General features: G+C 32.4%; 3 protein-coding genes across 3 annotated transcripts in view; 2 read left to right on the forward strand and 1 right to left on the reverse strand.

The window, feature by feature from the left end:
* Positions 1-8416, forward strand: part of LOC130899254 (protein unc-80 homolog) — a 54761-nt gene extending 46345 nt beyond the window's left edge. The window contains exons 50-58 of the mRNA XM_057809040.1: positions 45-257; positions 1149-1333; positions 1563-1719; positions 1773-1946; positions 3720-3824; positions 4437-4565; positions 5473-5624; positions 5762-6051; positions 7766-8416. Of these exons, the coding sequence (XP_057665023.1) occupies positions 45-257; positions 1149-1333; positions 1563-1719; positions 1773-1946; positions 3720-3824; positions 4437-4565; positions 5473-5624; positions 5762-6051; positions 7766-8036 (1676 nt within the window). The 3' untranslated portion in view covers positions 8037-8416. The remainder of the gene's footprint in view (positions 1-44; positions 258-1148; positions 1334-1562; positions 1720-1772; positions 1947-3719; positions 3825-4436; positions 4566-5472; positions 5625-5761; positions 6052-7765) is intronic.
* On the reverse strand, positions 8282-13984 carry LOC130899255 (carboxypeptidase Q-like). Its single transcript, XM_057809041.1, has 6 exons — positions 13591-13984; positions 11218-11381; positions 10081-10316; positions 9729-9976; positions 9461-9643; positions 8282-8779 (listed from the first exon to the last, which is right to left on the reverse strand). The coding sequence occupies exons 1-6, from the start codon at positions 13932-13934 to the stop codon at positions 8458-8460; spliced, it is 1497 nt and encodes a 498-aa protein (XP_057665024.1). The 5' UTR covers positions 13935-13984; the 3' UTR covers positions 8282-8457.
* A 6030-nt stretch (positions 13985-20014) lies between these two features.
* On the forward strand, positions 20015-24726 carry LOC130899566 (importin subunit alpha-5-like). The gene is made up of 8 exons (XM_057809593.1): positions 20015-20210; positions 20358-20416; positions 20472-20788; positions 20864-21173; positions 22725-23097; positions 23155-23408; positions 23896-24042; positions 24107-24726. The coding sequence occupies exons 2-8, from the start codon at positions 20363-20365 to the stop codon at positions 24203-24205; spliced, it is 1554 nt and encodes a 517-aa protein (XP_057665576.1). The 5' UTR covers positions 20015-20210; positions 20358-20362; the 3' UTR covers positions 24206-24726.
* Positions 24727-25533: the final 807 nt, after the last annotated feature.

The following is a 25533-nucleotide window of genomic DNA, read 5'->3' on the forward strand; positions in this document are numbered from 1 at the left end:
CCACATACTGAAACAATAGAATTTACATGATTATTAATTTTCAGATGTTGGTCAAATGAATCAACAAGATATTAGTTTCGCATTGACTTTAGTACTTCACGCTATGAGTCCTCCAAATACTAAAAATGTAGGTCCATCTGGGACGAATGTTAAGCCAACAGCTGAAAATAGAACGGGAAGTTTAACCTTTACAGGCACTAGAGACACCAAAACGTCTGCTAAAATAAATACTTCATTATATCAAGTAGCATTTTTAGGTATGTCAATAATATTCTTATTCCCTTAACGTGTAAGGCTCAATTACAGTAGATCGGTAGAAATACTCGAAGGGTATGTCTGTACGTCTGCTGGGGTTAACATCAGATGCGATCCATTTTGATACTCGAGTTTCGACCCTTTCAACTTTCTCTACAGACACGTATCAATAGAGAGAAGGAGAGACAGAAGCTCATTGCATTAATTTTATTGAGGAAGGAACATTTTCGAGTGGGTTATGGTTTATTTCCTCTATAGAGCTGGGCGATGAATAGGCCGCTTAGCTTTGACAGAGCCACCCCGGGCAGGTTTTCAATGCTTGCCTAAAGGTTCCTTCCTGCCCAGGAGTGGAGTTTACAGATCGGTTAAACGGCCTCGATAGTGAAGGATGCACGAAGCGAACTATTCTAGATTCATTTATAATAATAAGTTTGATTTCGATGGGAATGCTCATTGGAATTTGGTGATCCTGTACTTCCAGGTGCCACTCAACCTGCATGCCGTTATGGATCTCCAGCATATTTCAAGAGATTTATAAAATGGTCCGGGGCAAAGGGGCAAAGGGTCTAGGTACTAAAAATCACGTAAGAATAAGAAAAAAAGACACACAAGCCAAATGAGGGGCAGAAACTGATTAAACTAAAGTGGAAGAAAAAGTAGCTGTCAAAAAAGTGAATTAGTTATTTGGAACCGTTTTACCCATCAAAAGAGCATAGTTCTATTCACTGACTCGCCCAAAATCACCCCAACCGCTCAGACGATCTCTTTGAGGCCGAGTGCGCTGTCTTAGTAGGTCCTAAACTGTCAATACAGAATCTCCACTCAATAGAAATAAAAAAAAAATATCACAGAATGTTTTTCGTTAAAATTTTAAATTTTATTATGATTTTCAGCTCTCAAAATAATGGCCATATGCTTCGAAGGTGAGCTAATGAGCGAATGGTCAAGGATCGGAAGAACAATGAGAGAGCTTGGCAAAAGAAATGAAGCTGCTACATTTGTGTGGGATTTCTTAGATTTCGTTGTTACTCACAGGACGGTTCTTTATATACTAATGCAACCTTTCATATTCCAAAAGGTAATGTTTGTAATAGCGTTTCTTACATTTTAATGTGTCCAAAAAACTTCAAACCCTTAAGTAAACAAACGACGTCTTCGAGAATGTTGCCAATAGTGTAAAGTTATATGTCCTAAAATGATAAATGCTAGAAGAAATTGCAACAAACAATTTTTGTCTATGGATTTCGTTTTTTACTCTCATAGTGATTATTACGGCATCTAGATCATACTTTGTATTTGTATTTTAGTTAGCACAGCCGCCAATTTCTGATTTTGAACGGAACATGCATACAAAAATAAGAAATAAGATGAGAAGTATCGGTTTACCGCTGCCTAAAGGCAGAGGTGCTTTATTAATGGAGCTAGCACAAGAAATGAAATTATTAAAAGAGGAATTAGATGAATGTAGGGTAAATATTGATGTTGTCTATTCTCTTGTTAAAATTTATTTTTTGTAGCAACTGAATCTACTTCGGAACCAAAGAAAGATACAACGCCGACGTGTCAGATTACGACAGAAATACAACCCATGAGAAATCAAAGGCATTCTTTAATCGGGCTTTTTACTGGTGAAGGTCTTCATGCATCTAAATCTGCTCCATCTCATGATGTAATACAATCCCATTTAAAAGGTAACTAGTCATAAAATTATTAGTATAAAAAAGTTGGATAGCACCTCAAGTTTGCTCCAAGATATTTCTGTATTTTTCTGTAATAATCCCGAACTATTTAGTTACTAATATCAAAGATTGAGAATCTCTACTCTTACAAAAGGGATCTGAATTTTTTAATAAGTATGTATTTTCTTGTTTGTTTTATAAGTTCTTGATATGAAATATTGTCAGAAAGCAAAATGTGATATTTAATTGAAAATCGTGAAAATTTCAAATGTTTAACTACATAAGAAAACGATTCTCATTGGTTTCCAGTTGTGACGTCATAAGTTTAATAAAAACATTCAGCAGTTGTCTGCTTGACGATAACGAGGTTATCGTTGCCGGAAACGTAGCGTGTACTGTTATAATACAGTTTGTATTTATTAGTTACGCATAAATAAAACATTTTTCTAAGGTAAATAAACCTTTTATAGGTTAATTTCTTACATTATTATATAATCATGTTGAAAATTAAAAGCATAATAAACTTAATTACTATAAAATTATAAAATAAGTTAAATTTAAATCTTAGTTACATTAAAATGATTCTGGCAACAAAAATACACTTGAGTTCCGTTAGTCCGAACTCGGGCAATCCGAACGTTGACTTAATTCGAACATGTTCCAGATTGAAAAATTATTAGCCTACTATACAACCAAAAAAAATTTTGATGTCAAAATATTTCATAACTCAACATATTCTCCTCTTGATTGGATACATTTATTATATCGAACCTGCAACGTCTCTAGACCTTTCAAAAAAAAATGTTTCTTCTTGCTGTGCAAACCAGACCTCCACATCTTTTATTACCTCCTCGTTAGAACAAAATTTACGACCTCTTAAACTTTTTTTCAGTTGAAGAAAGAGATGATAGTCGGACGGATCCAAATCTGGTGAATAAGGGTGGTGTTCTAGTAAATCAAACCAGTAGCCAAGTAGCGAAGAGGTCAAGCGCAGCTGCTTCCTCATGGTACGAGATTTTCTCCTCTCCCTTCGCGCCCCGTTGCTCATCGCCGCTCTTCTCCTCTTCGTCGCACTGAACCTGCTCATGCGTCACCTCGGCGATGATGTCATTATCTATCAAAGTCTTCGCGCTATCTTCCGCCATCCATTCATTCACGTCTGCTTCAACTGCATCCTCACAACCTGGAGCAATGGAATCAGGTTAACGGTGTCATTTTTGTAGACTGTTCTTCAAATTCCAAAGATTCCATAGTTTATTCCAAGATTTTCTTATTGCTCAAACTGTAACATTTTCCCAAAACTCAGCTGCCCAATAAACAACATTCTTTACGTTTGGTTTTTGAATACCAAAGGGATGGTGGTATCATCTTCAATTAAAGATTTCAAAAATCGTTTTCGGTATTTCAACTCCAGCACATGCAAATCTCCTTGGTCCATTGGCTGTAGTAAAGGGGTCACTTTTGGTGGTGGAAAGGCTGTCTTCATCTCGCCGCAGTAAGTTCTTCAATGTATGAATGGGACACTTTTTGCCGATTTTCAAGAGACTGTCCAAATTTGCTGAAGCCTAGCACATTATTTTTCAGTCAGATATTGTGGTTTTTCCAACGTTCAACTCTTTGGCTAGTTTTATAACACTTTCCATGCTATCCAAACGTTTTAATTTTTCCAGTTTGTCTTTTAGATTTAAGGTTTACGTTTAGTAGCAATTTCACTTTCCTTTCACACTTCAAAATGCTAAGCTTTACTTTACAGTACAGTATGAAAAAATAGTCATTTATTTTCAGAATCATCTAGTACCAGTCACACATCTACTCCAGTCCAAAGTTCACATATAAGTGAAGGTCAAGAGCCAAATGCTAATGGACAGTCGACTCCTAGTGCTCAACCGGGTGAGCACCATTTTAACTCAATTAAACATTGTACATTTTGAATTACGCATATATCCTTGTTACAAAATATCCTTGAGCATATCATGAAATTTGTTTGCAGAGTGTGTAACATGTACAGTTGCTAATTTTTTCTTAATTTGATTGACCCTACTTACAATTGCGAATAACAAGATTTTTGGTATGAAACTTTCCCTTTGGTATTTCAGCTCAAAAATTAATAGAAACTTTGATTAAAATGGTTTTTCTGAAGATATTTTAGTTATCAGATCACACCAAAAAGTTTCAATACATTCTGTGCTCTCTTAATTAAACTGTATGTTACTAATAACCATAAAAATGCATTAGATTTTTTAGCATGTACCTATTGTTAATTTGGAATTTTTGGTACCGTTGGTGTTATTTATACTGAACACACTGTTTAGACTACCACTACACCAACACTCACAATTACAATGTCTGACGCGAGGTAACTAAGTATAATGAAGTAAACTAAGCTGTTGCTCATCGAAAAGTACGTCAAACATTGTAATTGTGAGTGTTGGTGTATTGTAAATAGTCTGTTCAGTATGAATCTATTGTTTATGTAGATATGTGTGCATGTAAATGTTTCAGATCGTTCCTCTCAAAGATCTTCAGTCAGTGATGATCATGGTGTCCCTATTCCCAAATCAGAATCCCTTCTACTTCACAAGGCACATAAACTTCGTTTCGTATCTTCTGTAGAATTTAGACATTCTTCAGGTAAACCATGATTTTTATTCAAAATGTTCTATGAGTCAATTATAAATATAACTAAATATAATTCTCACAAAAACTAAATCACAAATTATGGAATATTATTTAATACAACAATTTGGATTTTTATAGAGTTAGCTTTTTTGCTAGTAGCTTTGCTTACAAGTGGATTAAAGCGAAGATATTTAAGATGAAACAAAAAATATTACAACTATAAATATGAAAATGCGACGGTGCAGCAGCAATTTAAAAGCGGGACTTTCGTGCATGCTCACGCTTATTCTCCCTTCCATATCTCAGTTCTAAACATGATATTCCTTACTATGGAAGGTAGAGGTAGGTAGGAGGATATCTTAAGGCAGAAAAGTTGAAAAAGTGTCGATCTGTAAACAGCAAATGATTGTTCAAAGACTCACAAAAATATCTGATGGAAATGAGGCGGGAATTCAGAAATTGATGACGATTGACATATTGACATTGACAGGAATCACACATTTTTATTACACTAGTGTCACGATTGATAGGTGGCAGAACTAAATTTGTGTTGCCAAAATTTGAATACAAGTTCACCTTCTTTTTGTTATATTCTGTGGTTCTCCTTACCTCTACACTACCTCTACACTAGTACCAACCGCTCTTATGCATGTGTCAGTAAAGTTTCAACCGAGATACAAGAATTTTAGCGCGATTTTCAAAGGTAAACTTCATCATCCTCCGGACTTTATTTTCCACAGGTACCTTGTCCAAAGACATGTAAATAATTCTCTTCTCATCTAGACGTGTCTTTTAACTGTTTGATGTAAAAGATTCGTTTAGTTCGAATCTAGGAATTAAGATTCTAGTTTTTTTTCTTGAATGTTGGTGAATATTATATAATGAGCTTTCCGTTTATTTTTGTGTCATTTGCTCCTAGGTGAAACATCAACAACTCCTCTTAGCCCTGGCAGTCCAACAGAGGATAGTTCGGGAGAAATATATCCGAATAAATCGAGATTACAAAGAATTAAGCCGCAAAGCAGAAAAACGTTTCGTCTCCGAAAAAGCAAGAAAAATCGACAAGCCGAAGTAAATTGATTTCCTTTAGAAAATAACTAGTGTTCCAATATCTGCTTTTATTTTGGATCATTGCATTAAACACATTCGCATGCCTTATGTTTACTACCTGAGAATAACATAACACGACTTATTTAAAAAAATTTTAGATTATCCAATCAAAACTAGAAACAGAGTCAACTATAAGTCCTCAACATCAAGACTCAGTGTCACCTCCTGTTTCTCCTCCCGATACGGCACAGTCTTCCCAAGATAGTTGCCAATTTCCTACACCGCCACAACCCCCAATCGGCCAAAAGTCCGAACTGGTACAAAATCAACGATTCGAACCATTATCAGATTCTCATCGATTAAGAATTGCTACAAGGAGTAAAATGACAGATGGATCTTGGGATGAAGACTCGGCAATTTCGCAGACTTCTAGCACATCGGGATACAGGTTAAAATAATTTGTTATAGCTAAATCTATTGAATTTAATAATATTAGAGTTCAAATTTGAAAAAAGATGATGAGTTTTTCATAAAGTTAGAATCAAAAGGGATAATCCGAATGTTCAAATATACAGAGTTATGATAAAGTAATGCATAAAATTTATCAAGCTTAAGGTACCTTAGGGTATTAAGGCCTAGCTAGGGGAAATAAGTTATATTATTAATCAGCCATGTACTTAAATTACTACAAATTACCTTTATTCGCATCCGTCAGGACATTGAAAGTCATCAGTATCTTCTGCAGTCAAACCGACACACTCTTCGTGGTACAACTTGAAGCATCTGGAGCATTACCTCATTCCATCGTCCATTCTATCTTCTTTGCACTACCAACTCATTTGTTTTTGTGATTTACCTTTGACGATTTCAGTTTTCATACGATTTAAAGTCTTTTTAAACTTCGTTTTTTCTTTTCTACCTGTTTTAATATCGTCTTCGTCTTGTTTATTTTTCTTTCTTTTGATACCTTTCCCTTCTTTACTATTTATTTGATTATATTTATCAAATAGACCTTTTATGATTGGAGTACCTCGATAATTAATCTCGGGATGAACATAAAAGTCAAATTTATCGTAGATGTCTCTCAGTTTTTTAAAATGGCCATCAACAATAAATCTATTTAGCTTCTGGGCTATAGCTGGGTTCATGAATTGAGCTTTTCTTTCGGATATTTCATGAACGCTTTGAACCAATCTTTGCTTGAGCGTTTACCCTCACCATTAAAATTGTGTTTAATATTATTTTGCTCACAATATTTATACACCAATCGACGCAATATTCTTGGTGTCGCAGGCAAGCCCATTTCAAAATACCGGATTATCCTTTGCACAAGTTGAGCTTTCTCTTCATCATTTAATATAGGTTTAAGTCCCAAAATTTCCTTTAAACTGCCAGATGATTTTTGATTGCTCTTCTAGGAACCTTATATCTCTCTGCAGCCTTATACGTACTCAAAGTTTCTATTTGTACTGCTTTAACAGCTGCGGTCAGATCGTCTTCTGACCACAATGCCCGTTTGGGAGGCATCGTGACCGTAAGCACCGAAAACAATTATAAATAAATTGAAAATTTATAACTACGTACATACTACATACCAACAAATATTTTAAAAACACGTTCCTACTTATATAGCAGTTTAAAAAAATAGAAGTATGATAAGGCCTATAGTAAAATTTTATAGGCCTTAATATCCGCCAACCATTTGGTTACAGAAAAAAATATTAAAAATTTTACAATCGGTAACCTAGGGACAATCATACAAAACTTTTGAATATATAAAAAAAACAAACCATTAATTGGCCAGATCACGACGACGATAGTTACTTAGTAAGAAAATATGTTTTTGTGAATTTCTGTTTGCTAGTGTCTCTCTTACAATTAGCGTCATACAATAGTAATTTATGCAACAAGTGAGTAAAGTAAAACACGAGTAGGACGGCAATTCCTACAAGTGAAAAAAGTTACTTTACGTTACTTTAAGTCTACGTCTGTAGACTTGATACTAAGTAAAAACGTCTTCGAAATGAATTACTAAATATTTTCTGTTAATTTTAATATAAAGCTTCAAAATAATAGTAAGAGGCACGTTTTATCAATACTTATAAATCAAAAACACATAAGCCTTGATTAAACTTATGTTCTGTATAGACCTGACTTTCCAGAGAATCTTATCCAGTGATACACCTCAAAGAAACTCTGGAATCTTCGCCGAAGGCTTTTCCTCCTTTAGCTTCTCCAGATGTTCACAGTTTACCGTCCACAAGTAGTGCTACAACAACGAATAATTTTTTCGTAATGGACAACTCATCTCCGGATTGTAGCCTTAACGAAAATGGCGAAAAGGCTGCACTACTAGGTCCCAACGAAAAGTCTTCTTCTCATCAGTCATTAGTGATGGTATTTGAACCGCAAGATGAAAACACTCTCATATAAATATTTGAATGGTAGTATTATATATTTTTTAAATGTTTAACTAAATTTAAGAATTATTTTTGTTGCTAAATTGTCTTTATTTAAGGTTTCTTCTGAAACTATTAGCAAAATATATTTTTTGATAAAGACCGAAATGGATACATATTTTAAGATGTAATTTTCAACTAGAAGAGGCTAAAAATCAAGACAAGTTAGCTACAAAAACATATAAAAGGGTCTAAGGAATAAGAAATAAAGAAATGTATTCATGATATGATGTCATAGAAAACAATTTTTTATTGGTAATGTCAACTAATAACAAACACCAAATTTACCATAATCAAATATTAAAAAATTGTTACCTTGAAACAAATAAAAAAATAAAGTTTTAACAATGAGAACTACTTGAAACTATTTAATGCACCATACGAATTTCCTAGCCTCAATTATGTTTTTGCTGAGCATCCTTTAATTTATTTAATAAACTAACACTAGTCAGCTTCGAAATATCTTCAAATTCTCTAGGAAACTCATCACGTAAATCTGCTACTACGTATGCTACAACAGCCCAAACCGCAGTAGCTTTATCAAGAGTATCAGAATCTAAAATGTCAATAGTATCTGCCGCTGAATGGTGGTACCAAAAATAATGTCTATTATCGTTTAATAATCCCGCTATTGGTATTTTTTGAGCCCACATAGCGATATCTGATCCGACTGAATTCGAATATTGAACTTTAGTAGCATTTATGGGTGCTAATAACCTGAAATCATTACAATAATAGCAATAATTATGTTTACCTTCAGTCACTGAATATTTCCGAGCTTTCGAATACTTATGTATTCATCAATATTTCTATCAACGTCACTTTGAATATTGAATTTTAAATCTCACAAATTTAAAATTTTTACAAGAATTTATACAACTTAAAGCCACCACAAATCTCAATTAATTATTTCCCAGATGATGAATACATAAGTATTCGAAAGCTCGGAAAATATATTAAAGTTAGTCTACTTTGGTGTTTCATTGCCACGTTCCCTATAACAAAAAAGTTATTATAAGACCAATAATGACATACACAGCAGAAACGCGACAGGACACGTCCAAAACACAAAGAATGCTGGAAACAGCTGAGATCAGAATACTGAGGAGAATCAGGGGGAACACACTGAGAGATCGAGTAAATAGCGACTACATTAGAACAACATTGTAACGTGGAGAAGATTAACGAGTGGTTATTGAATAGAAAAAAAGAATGGAACAACCAAATAAGCAGAATGACATATGATAGGGTAGTAAAGATCGCAAGAGACAAATCGCCGGCCGGGAGGAGAAGTGTCGGTCGACCTCGGAAAAGGTGGAGCGATAATATAACGGTTCTTTTGTATAATTGAATAGAGACAAAATTCATAAATATTTTCGTATTCTGAACACCACTTACTTGACAATTTCTTTTAATACACAGCCTCCTTTTTTACCAGCAGTATATTCTATCCCCAAGGGAGTGAAAGTTCCTTCATCAGCCTCCATAACAAAAGTAAAGTCACTCAGTTCATTTTTATGCACCTTATCGTAAGCTTGTGCTCCTATAAAACCTGGTTCTTCAGCCGCCCATAGAATTAACCTAGTAAATGAAGAATATTTGAATTATCATTTTATGAAGACATTTAAGGTGACGACGTATGCGAATAGTGACCTCATCGTTTTACCTGATGGTTCTCTTTGGCTTCAATCCAAGATCATTAAGTAATGCAAGCGAATACCAAGAAATAAAGGCACCACCACCGTCATCCATAGCTCCAACACCAACATCCCAACTGTCAGAATGACCCGAAACGACAACAATTTTATTCGGCTTTTGAGATCCCCTTATTTCTGCTATAACATTCCTTGATATTGCATCTGGTAGAGTTTCAGAATTTATATTTAATTTCAATATTATTTTTTGTCCCCTATCCTGAAAGATATCAATTGAATTATATCAAAAATTGGTAATCCAAAATCTGAAATATGGAAAGAAAAAACAAATTTATTTAATTGTCGATAAAAGTTCATATTTACCTGATATCTTTGAAACATATTTGCATCTTCGATAGTAATGGATGCAGCTGGTATTTTTTTGACACCCGTTTGATGCCTTTGATACCCAGTATGAAGCGTGTACATAGAAAATGGTGCCACAGATTTGACAAGAACCGCAACTGCTCCATGCTTTGATGCTTCTGCTGCTCCTGAACTTCTGTACTGCACAGATTTACCATAACGCTCAAATTGATAGTTGAATACCACTATTTTACCTGAAATTATATATAATATCAGTCGCAGTATCTCCATGTATAATGTCGTATACAGGCATTAACTTCTCATTGGACAAGATAATAAAATTACTTTAAAAGGCATTAAATCACCTTCTACGAAGAAATTCTCGGATTGGTGCAGAAAACCCAAGCCAAACATACCAAATCTCATGAACGAAGGACTTCTACCACGAAATTTCCACTAAATACTTTAGGGAGAACGCCTCGTCATGATCGATATTTCAGCTTTGGCCCGTGTAGTGTACACAATTTTTCTTCATACCTTCGTACATTCTTTCACCTCGGGACGACAGTTTTACATTTACTTTCTGTGCGCGCACATTACACTACAAGGACCAAAAGTTGAATTTTCGACCCTGCGCGTCATGATGTCCGAGGTATCACTTTCGTCCCTGCTATTAGGGACGAAAGTTCGTACTTTGGGTGAAGCATATTCCCAAACCCCACCTTACCGACCTTCAGTGTTGTAGGTTTTATGTGGTTATCCTGATACCTGGTGAACCCGTTCACCCGCAGCTATACCTGCACTTACTTGGAAAAATATACAACTATGAAGCTATTCCACACCAAAAAAAAACCTTCCTACAATCCACTACAACCCTTGCTACAGAAAAATCTTTTCTATATCAGAGACACTACAAAGTTTCTTTCTCTTATTTAAAAAAGTTTTTTCATAATAAATTATTAAAAACAAAATTAGTCTACTATTCTGTGTTTATTAAAACATTGTTCATTTTTAGAAAGCTAATTGTTCAACATAAAAAAGTCAATGCATTGTTATTAAATAGAAAAATACAAATATTGTTGTACTCCAAATAGAATAGCAGGCAAATTTCAGTGGCAATCATTTAAAAATAACAAATATTGAAAATTTGTTTACCTCTAACCGCAGCGGAAACATTTGGTTGATTCAATTCTTCAAAAGATCTTACAACTAAAACCTCAGCTTGCAATCCTTCTGGAGGGGTTGGAACTGTCGAACCTAAACCCAAAACGCCAATTTTTGTTCTTCGCGGTTCTAGCAATTGTGCATATTCTTCTCCTCTTTAAAAATTAAATTTTAAAATTAATTGTGTGATTAATTCAGCTACCTCTCCAAAAGGTATACAAAGGATACAAAATAACATATATTCACATCCGCAACAGGAAAATGTTGGAGAGAAATTATACTGAAAATTAATATTTACAAACTAGTAGACCAAGCTTGGTTTTTGTGCTTAACCTTTTGGGGTACCTGGGTACCTTTAGAATTTTCAAATTTGAAAAAATTTATATATTTTCGATTGTTTTGACCCAGTCATCTATTTGCAATGTTTTGTGAAAACCAAAACATATTTTAAACCCACAATAGAGTGACAAGGTAGCCGGGTTCATATTTGTGTTTTGTATGACATTGAAAAAAGTATTAATAATTTTGAACAGAAATGAAATAATAAATCGGAGTTTCTGCATCTCTACCAATCTACCGACTCGTGAAATGGTTACTCAACCAATTACGATACCTTCTATCAAAGTGCGGTGTAGCTCCAATCTAGAAATCTTCGCTCGTTTAGCATTAAATCTTCTAATATCTAAGTTTCCAGTGATTACTTAAAAATCCAGGTACATATCACCATTTAAGTTTCCAGGTAGAATGTGATAACCTATTAATTTGTTACCTTAAGTTGCTACCCAAACATTAACTTTAAATGGGTGTTGGTAATGAGATACCCTTTTATGCCTTATGGGAGTTAAACATACATTTTAAAAAATTTGGATGTTCTTATCTGTCTTTGGGCTGTCCTTTCTTGTAATGTTTGATAAAAATCCACTCTAATCGGTACATCGTCCGGCTGGAGCTCTTGTACTTGCCTGTAATGATAAGGATGTAGCTATTGCTCTTCTAGTATCCTCCAAGTACTTGAAGACTTACGCTAACTGTTGGATTTTTATCAACTAAATTATTGTTCTTGGCCTGCCAGAATTTATTTATTTAGGTCTCACATTCCCAGTTTCTCGACAACGTGGTTCAATGGCTCTAAATGTATTTTTACTTGGTAAGTTTCTTCGAGGAAACTTTTCTGCAAAACAGCTGCACTAGAGTTTCCTAAACACTCGTCTAAGATTAATAACATATCAGTATATTCAAAATTTGATTACATTTTGATTAAAAATATCTAATTTAACGAATAACAAGGTTTCACAAATGTAATTATTCTTGCCTCAACGTCATAACTATCAATGAATGACAGTTTTCCATAGCAAGCCCAGAGGAAATGCTATTACCGTGTAAAATTCAAAGTTAAATCAACGATCATCTAATTGTTGTTTATTTCATAGTACGGCCTCCAATAGTTCAGTGCCCATACTTATTTAACTTTGAAAAACAAGATCCTATACTGATTAGACTGGATTTTTGTGAAACGTTGCAAGAAACGAAGCCTTCGGTCCCAATTTTTTTCAATATATCCGCTTTATCGATGGGGTCTTATACATACAACAAAAAATTTTCAATTCACATAATTCACATTCACTAATTAATAATAATTAATAATCAAAATATTCCGAAAACAGTAAACAGTATCGAGTTTTACCAAGAATACCTTTTTGGTGTTAAATTGAATGATGTTAAGTTCACTTGAAATTTTGCTTGATAAATCAAATATTGAAAAAGTTCAATACTACTTGTAACTAACGCCCTCTATGAGAGACATATAAAAACAAATTTATTGGATGTATCAGCTTCAAAAACAAATTCTTATAAAATTTCAAAATAATATCAGTAGTTGCGGCAAAATGTGTAATTCTTTTTCTTCGACGGCCTTTATCTTGAAACTGATGGCGTTACGAGCAAATCCTTTTCATTATTCTATCTATCCTAGAGACGGGATCACCTGCTACTCCTCCCATTTTCATCAGCAAAAAGTAAGCTACTTTGTCCGGATCCGAACAAATGCCGGACCGTGTGTGGTCGTGATTCAGCATGAAATGAGAAGTGTTATTATGAAATTATTTCCACATTTGTAGCAAAAACTGTTTGAAATATAAAATATAAAAATTAATTGAGGGAAAGGACAATTAAAGTTGAGAATATGGAAAAGAAAAATATTAATAAGAAACAAATAACGAATGAGGGAAAAAGAAAAGGAAATAGAAAATAAAATTGGTATAAGAAGGAAGAAAACAAAAGCAAAACTGATATAAAATACTAGATTATTGAAAACGGAAACGTAAAAAGTAATGTTTCGAATAAAATTTAATAGTTATTACTAACCTTATCCAATGCGGTACAGTCACATTCTCTCCCCGAATATTATTTATACCATTGTTTTTCATTAATTCAATTAGATAATCAATAGAATCCTCCAAATTCTTCGTTCCCGATACTCTGGCACCAAATTTATCCACAAAATCAACCAATTCATTATAAACTTTTCCTTTGTGTTTCCCCTTTGTGACGGAATCTATGATTCTGTTCACGGTAGGTCTGTAGGATTGTATTTCTTTTATCAAATCTGTAGCTAAATTACAATCATCTAATATTTCAGTTTTAACGCATTTGGTTATTATAACAAAAAGTAATAATATAAAATATATCTTCTCTAACATGACTAGCATTTATAAAAACAACATAATTATTAACTTTTTGTTTAAATAAACGAGAGTTTATTAGTTTAAGATAACCTCCCAACACGAATGAATTGCTTGAACTCATTAATAGTTTGGTTACTTGTTAAACGAATTTCATACGTTTTATACTAACATGAACATTTTTTTCGTATCAAAGCGGGACACCTGCAGAATTCTGTAGTGCTCCAACACCGCTCACCCTTAAAATAAAATGTATAAATAATTTCGCGACAAAAAAACTACTGCAGCAAATTAATTCTTTGATAAAAACTTGGATCATAACAGGCAAGAGTTTCTTTTATATTTATAATAGATAAATCGACAATTAATATTTATGGAAAAGAAAAATACTATTATTTATTCAAATATCTTACAATTTAAACTTTCCATAAATTAAATTCAGATTTAAATGTTGAATACCGATTTCAAAGCATTTTTTAAAAAGAGAATCCAAGAAAAATGGGAAGGAAAAGTAAATCAGAACCAACACGAACTTTACGAAATCGTTTAAAATTATCACGACTATAACTCCAACAATATACAAGTAAGTTGAAGGGAATAAGGCTACCTATTAGCGGAAAATCACAATCCAACGTGAGATATGTAAAGAAAAATCCAGAACATTCTAAAAAGTAAAATGCATAAAGATTAAATTACGTTAACAACTGTCAGCATTTTGTATAAATATGAATGATGAATCTGGTTAATTCAATGAATCTTGTTAATTCAATCGTGAAATTAATTAAGATCATTCACTTGAAAAATTGTAAATTGTCTTTTTTTTTAACAATAAAGTTTTTTAAAAATAGATTCTCAAAAGTAAAATCTTTAACTCGTGCGAAATGTGCAACAGTGAATTAATAGTGAAACACCTCTTAATCGACAGCTTAAAATATTACAACAAAAATTAATCAACTACCAAATTCACTAGAGAAGCTAGTTCAAGAAGACCCAAAGAAACTTATAAACTACCTGAAAGACTGCAAACTGCAAGTAGTCAAATCTAGATTTAACGATGGAATGTACTCGTATCAAACCTCAATTGCTCGCTAATAACCCCGCGTGGTTGATACGATTTTAAATTGTAATTACAGGCACAATCATTGGTTTTGTACGAGGATGGTCCCAAAAGTACCTGGCCTGACCTAGAGATGGCGCTAATTGCTTGAAAAATACCACTGTGTAGAAAGAACACAATCTATAGAGCATATGTTTGAAATTTGAAGACGCCATGTTGTTTAGTATTTGTTTAGCAGCCATCAATAGTGAACGTTTTCAGTTAATTTGTAAACATGGAAAAAATTGCTCATTGTTATGTGATACAATACTTTTATTTGAAAGGCGTTAGATCGTCCAATATAAAAGCTGAACTAGATTCTAATCTGGTTGAGATTGATCCGTAGTTTTCAACAGTAAAATATTGAGTAGCAGAGTTTAAACGAGACTGTACGACCTGCGAAGACCAGCATCGCAGTGGTCGACCAAATGAGGTGATGACTCCAGAAATTTTGAAGAAAATTGGTGATCGTCGACTGAAAGTACGCGAGCTAGTAGACATAGTGCGGTACATCGCATATTAACTGAAAATTTGGACGGAAACAATGGACGGAAAAACAGAACCGGCTTCAAATACCGTTCAATCCGTGCGATAATTTTCATTTACTATCTTGAAAAAGGAAAAACTAACAACGGCGAGTATTGTGCGAACTTATTGCAACGTTTGAGCGAAAAAATCGAGCAAAACGGTCACATTTGGCTAAGAAGAAAGTGTTGTTTATCAAGATAATGCACCAGCTCACACATCCATGATTGCAATAGCCGAAATTAATAAATTAAAATTTGAATTGCTACATCATGCACCCTATTCGTCAGAATTAGACCCCTCGGATTATTTTCTTTGCCCAGACTTGTAAAAATGGCTCGGTGGTCAAAGATTTTCCAGCAATGAATTGATGATGTCGGCAGTTAATGGCTATATTGAGGAGCTTCATGATTCTTATTAAAATATTAAAATAGGCCCTTATACGGATACTAATGAATTTCAGATATTAGCGATGAAATAATACTAAGAGTGAAAAGGTTAAACAATTATAAAAATTAGTGTAAAGAATAATTCATATTGTATATTCTAGAATCTTATAATCTAATTAACACGAAAGCAATTTCGTCGTTTGTTTTTATTCACATATACATAGGAAATTATTTATGTACGAGATAAGCATTAAAGTTCTTCTAATAACTATAAACGGTTATTAGATTCTGGAAGCAAAAAAACTCAATAAGTTTTGGCAAACAATCGGTCAAACTATAACTCGCCTTCAAAAATATAATCGAAAGTTTTCAATAGAATCACTATTAAGATAATGAGAATGCATTACTTATTAGGGAAGAATGTAATAAAATTATTGTTTATATCAGTTAAATTATTTCACTCTCGATTACAAAGTTCAACTTATAAAAATAAACATCTTAAGCATTATTAGCTTTTAAAATAGTTTTTAATGCGTTTTTATTGTTAACTCATTCACTATAAAGGCTAGCATTTATATATTATCGCAATGAAAGTATGTAGTTGTATTTGCTTAAGCTTATAATTTCTATCAGACGAAATTATCATATTACAATGATTAATTATTTTACAATCACGCTCTAAATTCTTATTAGAAAGTTTGTATATGCAACATCTATCATACATGTACGTATTTATAGTTGCCTATCTTACTATTAGCACGATACACTCACATCAATATACGTCGGCTCCAATTTGACATCCCTTGCACATGACGTAACGCTGAAATCAGTACCGATATGCTTTACTCAGTCCTATCACAAGCGAGCAATCACCAAAGGGAGGGATTTGATTGGCAGCGATATGGACTTTTTAGATTCTTATAAACCCCTCTTCTTGCAAATTTATAACACGAGCGACTAGTTACGGCAACACCGGTATATTAGCATATATTGTCTATATAGTGTCTGGTAACTGGTTCTGTATTTTTACTGTCAATTAAACGCAAAGAATTCCATTCCAGGTACATTATATTTTAAAAAACATTTCAAATTTATATTTAACTGAGAATAAGACATATCAGTTAACTCAGGAATTGTTTGGAGGAATTTTATGAATGCATCCATTATTTCCTGTTTGTTGAACACCTCTATAATTTTGTAAGTGCATCGATTCACTGATGATTGGGAGATACCCAAACAATAATAATTGCCTACATCTTGCTGGTAACTACCAAAAATGAAATAAGTTCATTTTGACATTTAGATAGCTAAACAACTTTTAATAGTATATAAATTTTATATTAAATACCTAGCAGCTACATACTTGTAATAAGTTTATATAAATCAAAACCAAATAAAAAGTTATTACTATTATAGTTTTTACAGGTTCATCCAGTTATATTTTTATTGTGTTAAAACATATCTAAAAGTTTCTTTGTGTAGGCGAAATATTTTTTAAAATTGGTAATCAGTGAGTTGTATTAGAGGTTCTCTTAAACTTCTTCTAGTTATTCCAGCAGTCCAATATACAGAAGATCATCCATTACTATAATCCCTTATATATAACTACAATTATAACTGATTTATATACAATTAAAAATTGTACTCTTTTAATAAAAATGAAAGGTTAGAATTGTCTATTTACATGCGCATGCGAATGAAATAAAGCGATACTCTTTGGCGGAAGCGTTCCTATTATAAGGAGAGGCCATGAGAATCTAGACAACAACGAATTTCGATTTCCTCGTATTCAACGACAACGATATGAATACTTGACCCAGAATCGCCTTTAAGTTGGAGTTTTATGTATTTACCTGGTTTTTATGTATATTTAATATTTTTATTACTAACAGCTATAGTAGAATTGGCCTAACTGTTATTACTTTCTTTTGAAAAATTGTACTCTAGTTACATGAAGAAAAATCGAGATTATTCTAAAATTTAAGACGCAAGAAGATCATATTACCTATGTGAACATGTGTCAGCATTTATTTTATTATAAAATAGAATTGTTGTTAATACACGTACCTTTTCAATAAATCTAGTTCATTCAAATGAATTTTGTTCATTTAATGAATCTTCTTAATTTAATCGCTTGAAATTAATAGAGTTCATCCATTTTTAAAATTGTAATTTGTGTTTTTGTGTTAATAAAATTTTTAAAAATAAATTTTCGTAAGTTAAATAAATCTCAGAGAGAATTATATATTATTCCTATTCTTTACACAATGGTAATACTAATAAGTATTACATTTATAGTCGTGATCCATCTAAATATAGGTGATCTGTGGTTTTATCACAACTCGTACACTTCCTTCACCGTCCCCACCAATTCAACGTGGGTGTTTGTAGTAAATAGATCAATAAGAAAGTAGACAGACATACTTTATAAATACCGGCAATTTCCCAATGATTCAAATTTGAACTGAAGCTATTAAATATATTTATATATGCAACCAAACATACAATGATGTATAGTACTGGCATACAGTATGAGTAGTTTGTACATAAAAATAAAATATGATGAAAATTAAAAAAATTAGATGTGGATTTTTTAAGATTCTCTCAATTATTCCTATTACCTCATTGCAAACGACAGAAATGATTCCAGAAAGGCATCATTAAAAAGACTAAATAGAGTTAAAAGTAACAAATTTCAAATAAATTTTCAAAATAAAAAACAAAAAAGAAACATTGTAACTTAACAAGCTACACAAATTTTTAACTACTTCAGAAATAAATAGTAATTTTTTGTTATAAATAAAAAAATATCCCATAATTTAATAGAAAATAAATAAAATTGCATATATTAACGTTTCAAAAAACTATTACCAGTCTTTGTGTGAGACTCTGTAGATACATTTATTTAAAGTAACCTTTATTCCGTAATTGTATATACGTTAAGCTAAATTCTAGCTTAATTGACTGTTATCTGTATTGGACCGGAACACAAAGGTTACATGAACAGCCCTTGCACAACACCCACGTACATTTTATTTATAGTATCTGTATTGATTAAACAATTTACACTCATTTATACAAATTTTTTTCTCAATCACAACACCGCTACTACGATTTTACATGAAAATATGGGTAATCTTGGACTCACCGTATTATTAACAACAATGACTAAAATGCAGCTCTAAAGGAATATCAGATATTTTTCTGAGTTTTATAGGTGGGCAGTAGTTTAAATACCGTACTACCCAATCTTTAAAACCCCAAAAAATACTTTTTTGATTCAAGCAGATGATCCTAAGTTAACCGGAAATAACTTGACGATATTCAAAAATTTCATTCTATTTACTACCACTAAGCTCTAAGTTTACCGGGGATGAAAAGTTGAATGAATGAGCTTATGAATGAAACTTCTGCTACGCCATCTAGAAAAAAATCAATATTTTATTCAAAATACATACAGGGTTCTTCAATTGATAATTGCTTAATTTCTCTATATAGAGAAAGATGACACTTATAAAATTAAATAATTAAAATAAATAATAACAAGGATTAAGGTAATTGGATAATAATATTTATTTCTCAACAAGTAAATATATTAATAACAATATATTCAAGTGTTATAGCCTAAAATAAGTCAACAATCAATATTCCTACGCATACTCAAAGGTTTAATTTCTAAAAATATGTTAACTTACAATTCTAGCACAATAATTAAGTATATTCGAATTCTCCCTGAAATTCAGAAAATTGTGAAGAAAATAGAGATTTTTATAATCATAAAGCTCATCGAAATTTAAAGTCAAACGGAAAAGGAAGTTGTTTAAGTATAGAAGAAAATGTTGGAAGATTGGAAGAACGTTAATACCATCGATCTGAATACTCATCAATGTACCTAAAATAATGTCTATGGACAATGATTAAAGTCTGAGAAACTATTCATGGACTCAAAGGGAAATATATTCAGGATTTACGTAACTCTGTCTCATTTTTAATCTTTAATTAGGTATATTTTGTATGACAATTTTATAAAAATTTTAATTAATATATCTTATCTACCTATGAAAAAACATGTTTAATGTTAGACAGTTCGATATCCTTATATTTGTGCGACCAATCACGTGTGGAGAAGATCAATAAAACATTTCATTGGGTGATTTGAAAGCTGTCAAAACTGACAAAAAAGTAAAACCGTAACCGAAATCATTCATTTTTAGTAATATCGTTTTTGCCGTAAAATTCTTTGTTCAATAATTTAATTGATATTTTATATATTTTAAACTCAACAAAAGTTAGGTAAGTAAATCGCTTTACAATGAATTATCGTAATGTAGACAACAAATTAATGCGTAGTTATGTATAGAAGAAATAGTTTATGTTGTTTTTGTCCCTTAAAATAGAAGCCATTAAAAACGTGGTTTAGTACATTATTCTCGATTTTAGGAACAATGGGAGACGAAAACAGAATTAGATCATTCAAGAACAAGGGTAAAGACACAGAGGTTAGATATTCAAAATACTCATATTTTCACCAAATTTCATTTGGTTTTATTATAGGAAATGAGAAGGAGACGGATAGGGCAAACTGTAGAGCTCCGTAAAGCTAGAAAAGATGACCAATTATTAAAGAGAAGAAATATATCTACTACAGAAGAACCTACTTCTCCTCTGCAAGAAAATAACTCTGCAGTTTCTCCATCCATGTCAGCCGAAGAAATAATGTATGGAATGATGAACTCTGATGAAGCAGTTCAATATAGAGCAACATTAGCTTGTAGAAAAATTTTAAGTAGAGAAAAAACCCCACCAATTGATCATATGATTAGACTTGGTGTTGTACCTAGATGTGTTGAATTTTTAACTAAAGCTCATAAGTAAGTACATTTATCAACAGATTATTTTGTTATATTTCTACATTAACAAAATTTATTCTCTAAATTTTTGTATAGTCCGTCCCTTCAATTTGAAGCTTGCTGGGCATTAACAAATATAGCATCAGGTACCTCAGATCAAACTGCAGCTGTCGTTCAGGAAGGTGCAATACCCCGTCTTCAGGCACTGTTATCTTCTCCTCGTATTGATGTTGCCGAACAAGCTGTTTGGGCTATAGGTAACATAGCAGGAGATGGCGCAGCAACTAGAGATCTTGTACTAAGTTGTAATGTGTTACCTGATTTGCTAAGTCTCATAAAACCTCACACATCCCTCTCGATGCTGAGAAATGCAGTTTGGGCAATTTCCAATTTATGCAGAAATAAGGTAAGTGGCCTGAACTTTCTCTTTTTTTCAATAATACAATTTCCAGATAAAGTTTTTTGAAATTGTAAAAATAAAAAAGTTTATGACTCTCAATCATATTTATATTTCCAGCAATATATAAACAGTGTAGTTTCTTTGATATGTTCCAATATTTCTTACTGACTTTAAGAAAAATGAATTATAAAATAAAGGAAAATAAAAATTAATTTTTAGCATATTTCCAATTGTCCATTGATTTCTTTTAAACATCAACTAAATAAAACTTGGACATTGTTAGAAAGAAGTATTGTTTTTTTTTTAAATTAGCATCAATAGGTTAGTGCAAGTTTCGAAATAGATGTTCAGTGATTACTGCTTACTATAAACTACTGTTTGCATTGTTTGTCTTTTTACATGCATATTATAAAACATATCAACACAGCTATTATTCTACCTTCCATCTACACGTGAGATTGAAATTTTGCAACAAGCCAAGCCAACACCCGTCAGTTCAGTGGTGATCTTTTCATTTGAATTCTGACTTGAACATGGAAAATAAGTATATACGCCCTTATATTCTCAATTGGGAAATATTGGAAGAAACTTACTCATGAAATTTCACATATTCATTCGCGATATGCATCCCAGCCTATTACCTTAGTTTTTGATGGTTGATCGTAAAGGGTCATTTATTTATTATTCTCCAGACCCCTTCATCAGATTGAATTTCTCCAAAGATTTTCCTCAATATTCTTCACTCTCACACTTTTCATTTGCAGCCACTTTCTAACACTCCTTTGATGACTCCAATGCTTTTTTTCCAAATTTTTTTCCATTTATTGAATTTATGTATTTAAAAGTACTACTCCTCCGCATGAGCAATACATTGGTATTTCTGTCGATAAATAGTCCTTTCCTCATAATGGCTTCTAATATTATGTTAAGTAATGACGACGAAAATGAGCCACCTTCTCTTAATCATCTATCTACATTGAAAGCTTCTGATATTAATCCATCTTCTTCCATTACAATGTTTGTAGTTTTCTCCAACATCATGTTTACTAACTTGAATATTTTAATTGGCATTCCAAGGAATTTCATGGCATTATACAACTTTGGTCTGCTGTGTCGTATGCTTGTTTAAAATCAATGAAGAGTATGTGCAGCTGTAACTAACATATTGTAGTTGTTTTAAGATGAACATTTGGTATTGTGTACCCCTGTCTTGCTTGAATGCCCCACTAGTTCTCTTTCGTTTCTACAATACTTCGCCCTTCTGGTTTATCTGTACTTACACCTTTTAATTTCTGGTAAGTCTCTAATTTCTCTAGTTTTGTAATTTTCTTCCATCCAAGTTAATTTTTAATTCACATGTTTTCTTCTGTCTACATTCACAACTACAAAAAGAAAAATGGTAGTAGAATGATGAGAGGAATCCCTTAAACAAATTCCTCATGGAAAATTACCAGCCACTGACAAAATATAAAAAGTAAGGCATTGCTGAATGGTTCTTTGTGTCTAACTATAAATACTACTATTATCGTCATGTGTTATTAAATGAATTTTTTTTAGAATCCTTCTCCAGATTTTGAACTCCTAAAACCTGCATTACCCTTTCTGGCTCGCCTTCTAAATCATACTGACTATGAAGTTCAAGCAGATACTTGTTGGGCATTAAGCTACCTAACAGATGGTCCAAATGAGAATATTCAAGCTGTTATAGATACAGGATTAATTGATAGATTGGTACAATTATTATATAGTGAACAGGGAACAGTTCTAACACCTGCATTAAGAACTGTAGGAAATATTGTTACTGGTAACGATCAACAAACTGATACAGTTATAAATGCTGGAGCACTTAACATTTTGGCCAAACTTCTGAAGTATCCTAGATTAAATATTGTTAAGGAAGCGGCATGGACAATTTCTAATATAACTGCAGGTAATCAATTTCTTTGGTATGTTACATACATTTTTTAATGTTCATGTAATTTCGCAGGCAACAGTGAACAAATTCAAAAGGTAATTGATGCTGGTATTATGCCTCCACTGCTCCATACCCTTCAAACTGGAGATTTCAAAAGTCAAAAAGAAGCTGCTTGGGCTGTGACAAATTTCACTAGTGGTGGTACAATTTCTCAACTTGCAAAACTGGTTGAATTAGGTGCCCTGAAACCGTTATGCAATCTCTTGAATTCCAAAGACCAAAAAACTGTAATTGTAGTTTTAGATGGACTCAACAACATATTAAATGTAAGTACCTTTTAATCACATATTGGATTGTTATGGATTATTACGTCAACCTGACCTTATGAATGCAAATGGTGTTCAATATATAATATTTAAAAAATTTTGTGGTGTTCAAGGTGAAATCGACCAAAACTCGCCTGAGAACAACAGTGGAACAATCTTACTATCATTTGTTAATAATTAAACATTATTTATATCAGTGGTTTTTATTATAATATTTACTCAGCTAAAATTGATGTTTGTCAACTTTGCTTCTCTAAGTAGAATAGAAATCTAAGAGATTTGAATTTGAGGCGGATACTGGATGTTCACATCAACAAATGGCCAAAATTCTAGGTCTCGTTGAGACATCAAAAAAAAACATCTATATTTATAATAATTGAACTATGGATAATCAAGCACTTCTTGAACACACTATATATAGAATCTGTCATCTTACAGTTTCGAGTTTCAAAATAGAAAAATTAAAATTGTTTTGATGATATTTTAGGCTGCAAGTAAAATGGGAGAAGTGGAAAAAGTTGCCATCATGATTGAAGAATGTGGTGGTATTGATGGAATAGAGGCATTACAAACTCATGACAACGAGAAGATTTATGAAAAAGCCTTGAATCTCATTGAAAATTATTTCTCAGATGTAAGTATTTTGTGTTAATCAGAAAAATGTGAGTGAATGACATGTTTTATATTTCTAATTATAGACTGGTGCTGATGAGAACATTCCCGCTCCACACACTGCTGATGGTCAAATTCAATTTGCTACACCCACTCAAGTGCCTAATGGGGGATTCTCGTTCTGAAAGTATATGCTTTTCTATTATGTTTCCTATAATTGTCTATTTACTTTAATTTCGCCATTCCATGTTCTAATTTTAGTATAATAAAGAAATGAACTACTTTGTATGAAATGTTGAAAGTTTAGAATGGATTACGTTGAAAATATCCTCTGTTTGTGTTAGTTTTTCATTCATATATGTTTTACTACTTAGTTCAAACATGTTTCTTTACTACTACATAATTTTATGTTGAAATTTAAATGCTTTTAATTTTTTATACAACTTTTTAATTCATTTAATTTGTAGCTGAAATATTGAAGTTGCAGATTTTCAACCTAATTTTAAATAATGATAGATTAATGAATGTTTTGTGGTATTGATAAATATTTGAAAAGAAAACATATCACAAGTTTTAATAGGTTCTGTAGCATGTCAACTGATTCAAAGAAGCTTTTGTTTAGTTATTATATACATTCATCAATGTTTAATCGATTATACTTTTTTAATGTTTTCTTACTTTATTTAGTAAAAAAAGTTATTTACAATCATAATCGTTTAATTTGCTGTTCAACCTTACATACCATCATCACCTAATCAATTCCAGAATCTCACAGCAAACTCTTCACAACAATTTGTCAATGCTTAATAGCCTTGAAATCCATGTACAAGAAACTTGCAAATTGTCAATTGTATGTGAAAATAAATGAAACGTTTAAAGTCTATTGAAGGCCTAAGGAAGAAAAAATTTCTTAATGATGACCAAGAAGAGATGTTGCAATGTTATAGGCATATAAGTTAATCCAGGAATTTAGTAACTCTATTGTCGGGCCTTTTGAGGAACCCAGCTGGTCAGTAAATTTTTATTTCAAAATAGTTTTGCCTAATGTTAAACAGTACTAACTTAGTGTATTAAGAGCTGGAGGAAATAACAAAAAACTAGATTCAGAACCACATGCGGGAGGTTTATTGTTGGCAAAATTTAGTATAAAACAGGTAAGTCAAGTCATTAGATTTTAGTTTACCTTCAGTTGCTGAAGACAATAACTTTGTTATCGAAACGCGCGTCAAACAGTGTAATTATGAGTGTTGGTGTACTGGTAGTGTAAACAGTATGAATATCACCAACGGTTCCAGAAATTCTAACTTAGTTGAAGAAACATTAAATAAACAAGTCAAAAAATGTGAACTTCAAAGTATAACAGATTGGAATAAAGATGCTGAATCTGATGCAGCAGTTAACACCAATATATACAAAATCTGACCTAAAGTGACACACACATAGCCATAATACAATGTAGAAATTTTATAGATACACGTACAGGTTTTATCGTCTAATCAAGCAAAGCATGGCG

This window comes from Diorhabda carinulata, chromosome 11, assembly GCF_026250575.1.
Source record: "Diorhabda carinulata isolate Delta chromosome 11, icDioCari1.1, whole genome shotgun sequence".
Taxonomy (NCBI): Eukaryota; Metazoa; Arthropoda; class Insecta; order Coleoptera; family Chrysomelidae; genus Diorhabda; species Diorhabda carinulata.

What these genes read in the sequence shown, in the direction of transcription:
- LOC130899566 (XM_057809593.1), top strand. Translation starts at nt 20,363, where the DNA reads ATGGGAGACGAAAACAGAATTAGATCATTCAAGAACAAGGGTAAAGAC. An exon ending in ACAAGGGTAAAGACACAGAG is followed by an intron (nt 20,417 to 20,471) that starts GTTAGATATTCA and finishes GTTTTATTATAG; the next exon opens with GAAATGAGAAGGAGACGGAT. An exon ending in GACTCAACAACATATTAAAT is followed by an intron (nt 23,409 to 23,895) that starts GTAAGTACCTTT and finishes ATGATATTTTAG; the next exon opens with GCTGCAAGTAAAATGGGAGA.
- LOC130899255 (XM_057809041.1), bottom strand. Translation starts at nt 13,934, where the DNA reads ATGCTAGTCATGTTAGAGAAGATATATTTTATATTATTACTTTTTGTT. An exon ending in ATATGTTTCAAAGATATCAG is followed by an intron (nt 9,977 to 10,080) that starts GTAAATATGAAC and finishes GATATCTTTCAG; the next exon opens with GATAGGGGACAAAAAATAAT. An exon ending in GTATTAAAAGAAATTGTCAA is followed by an intron (nt 8,780 to 9,460) that starts GTAAGTGGTGTT and finishes TAATGATTTCAG; the next exon opens with GTTATTAGCACCCATAAATG.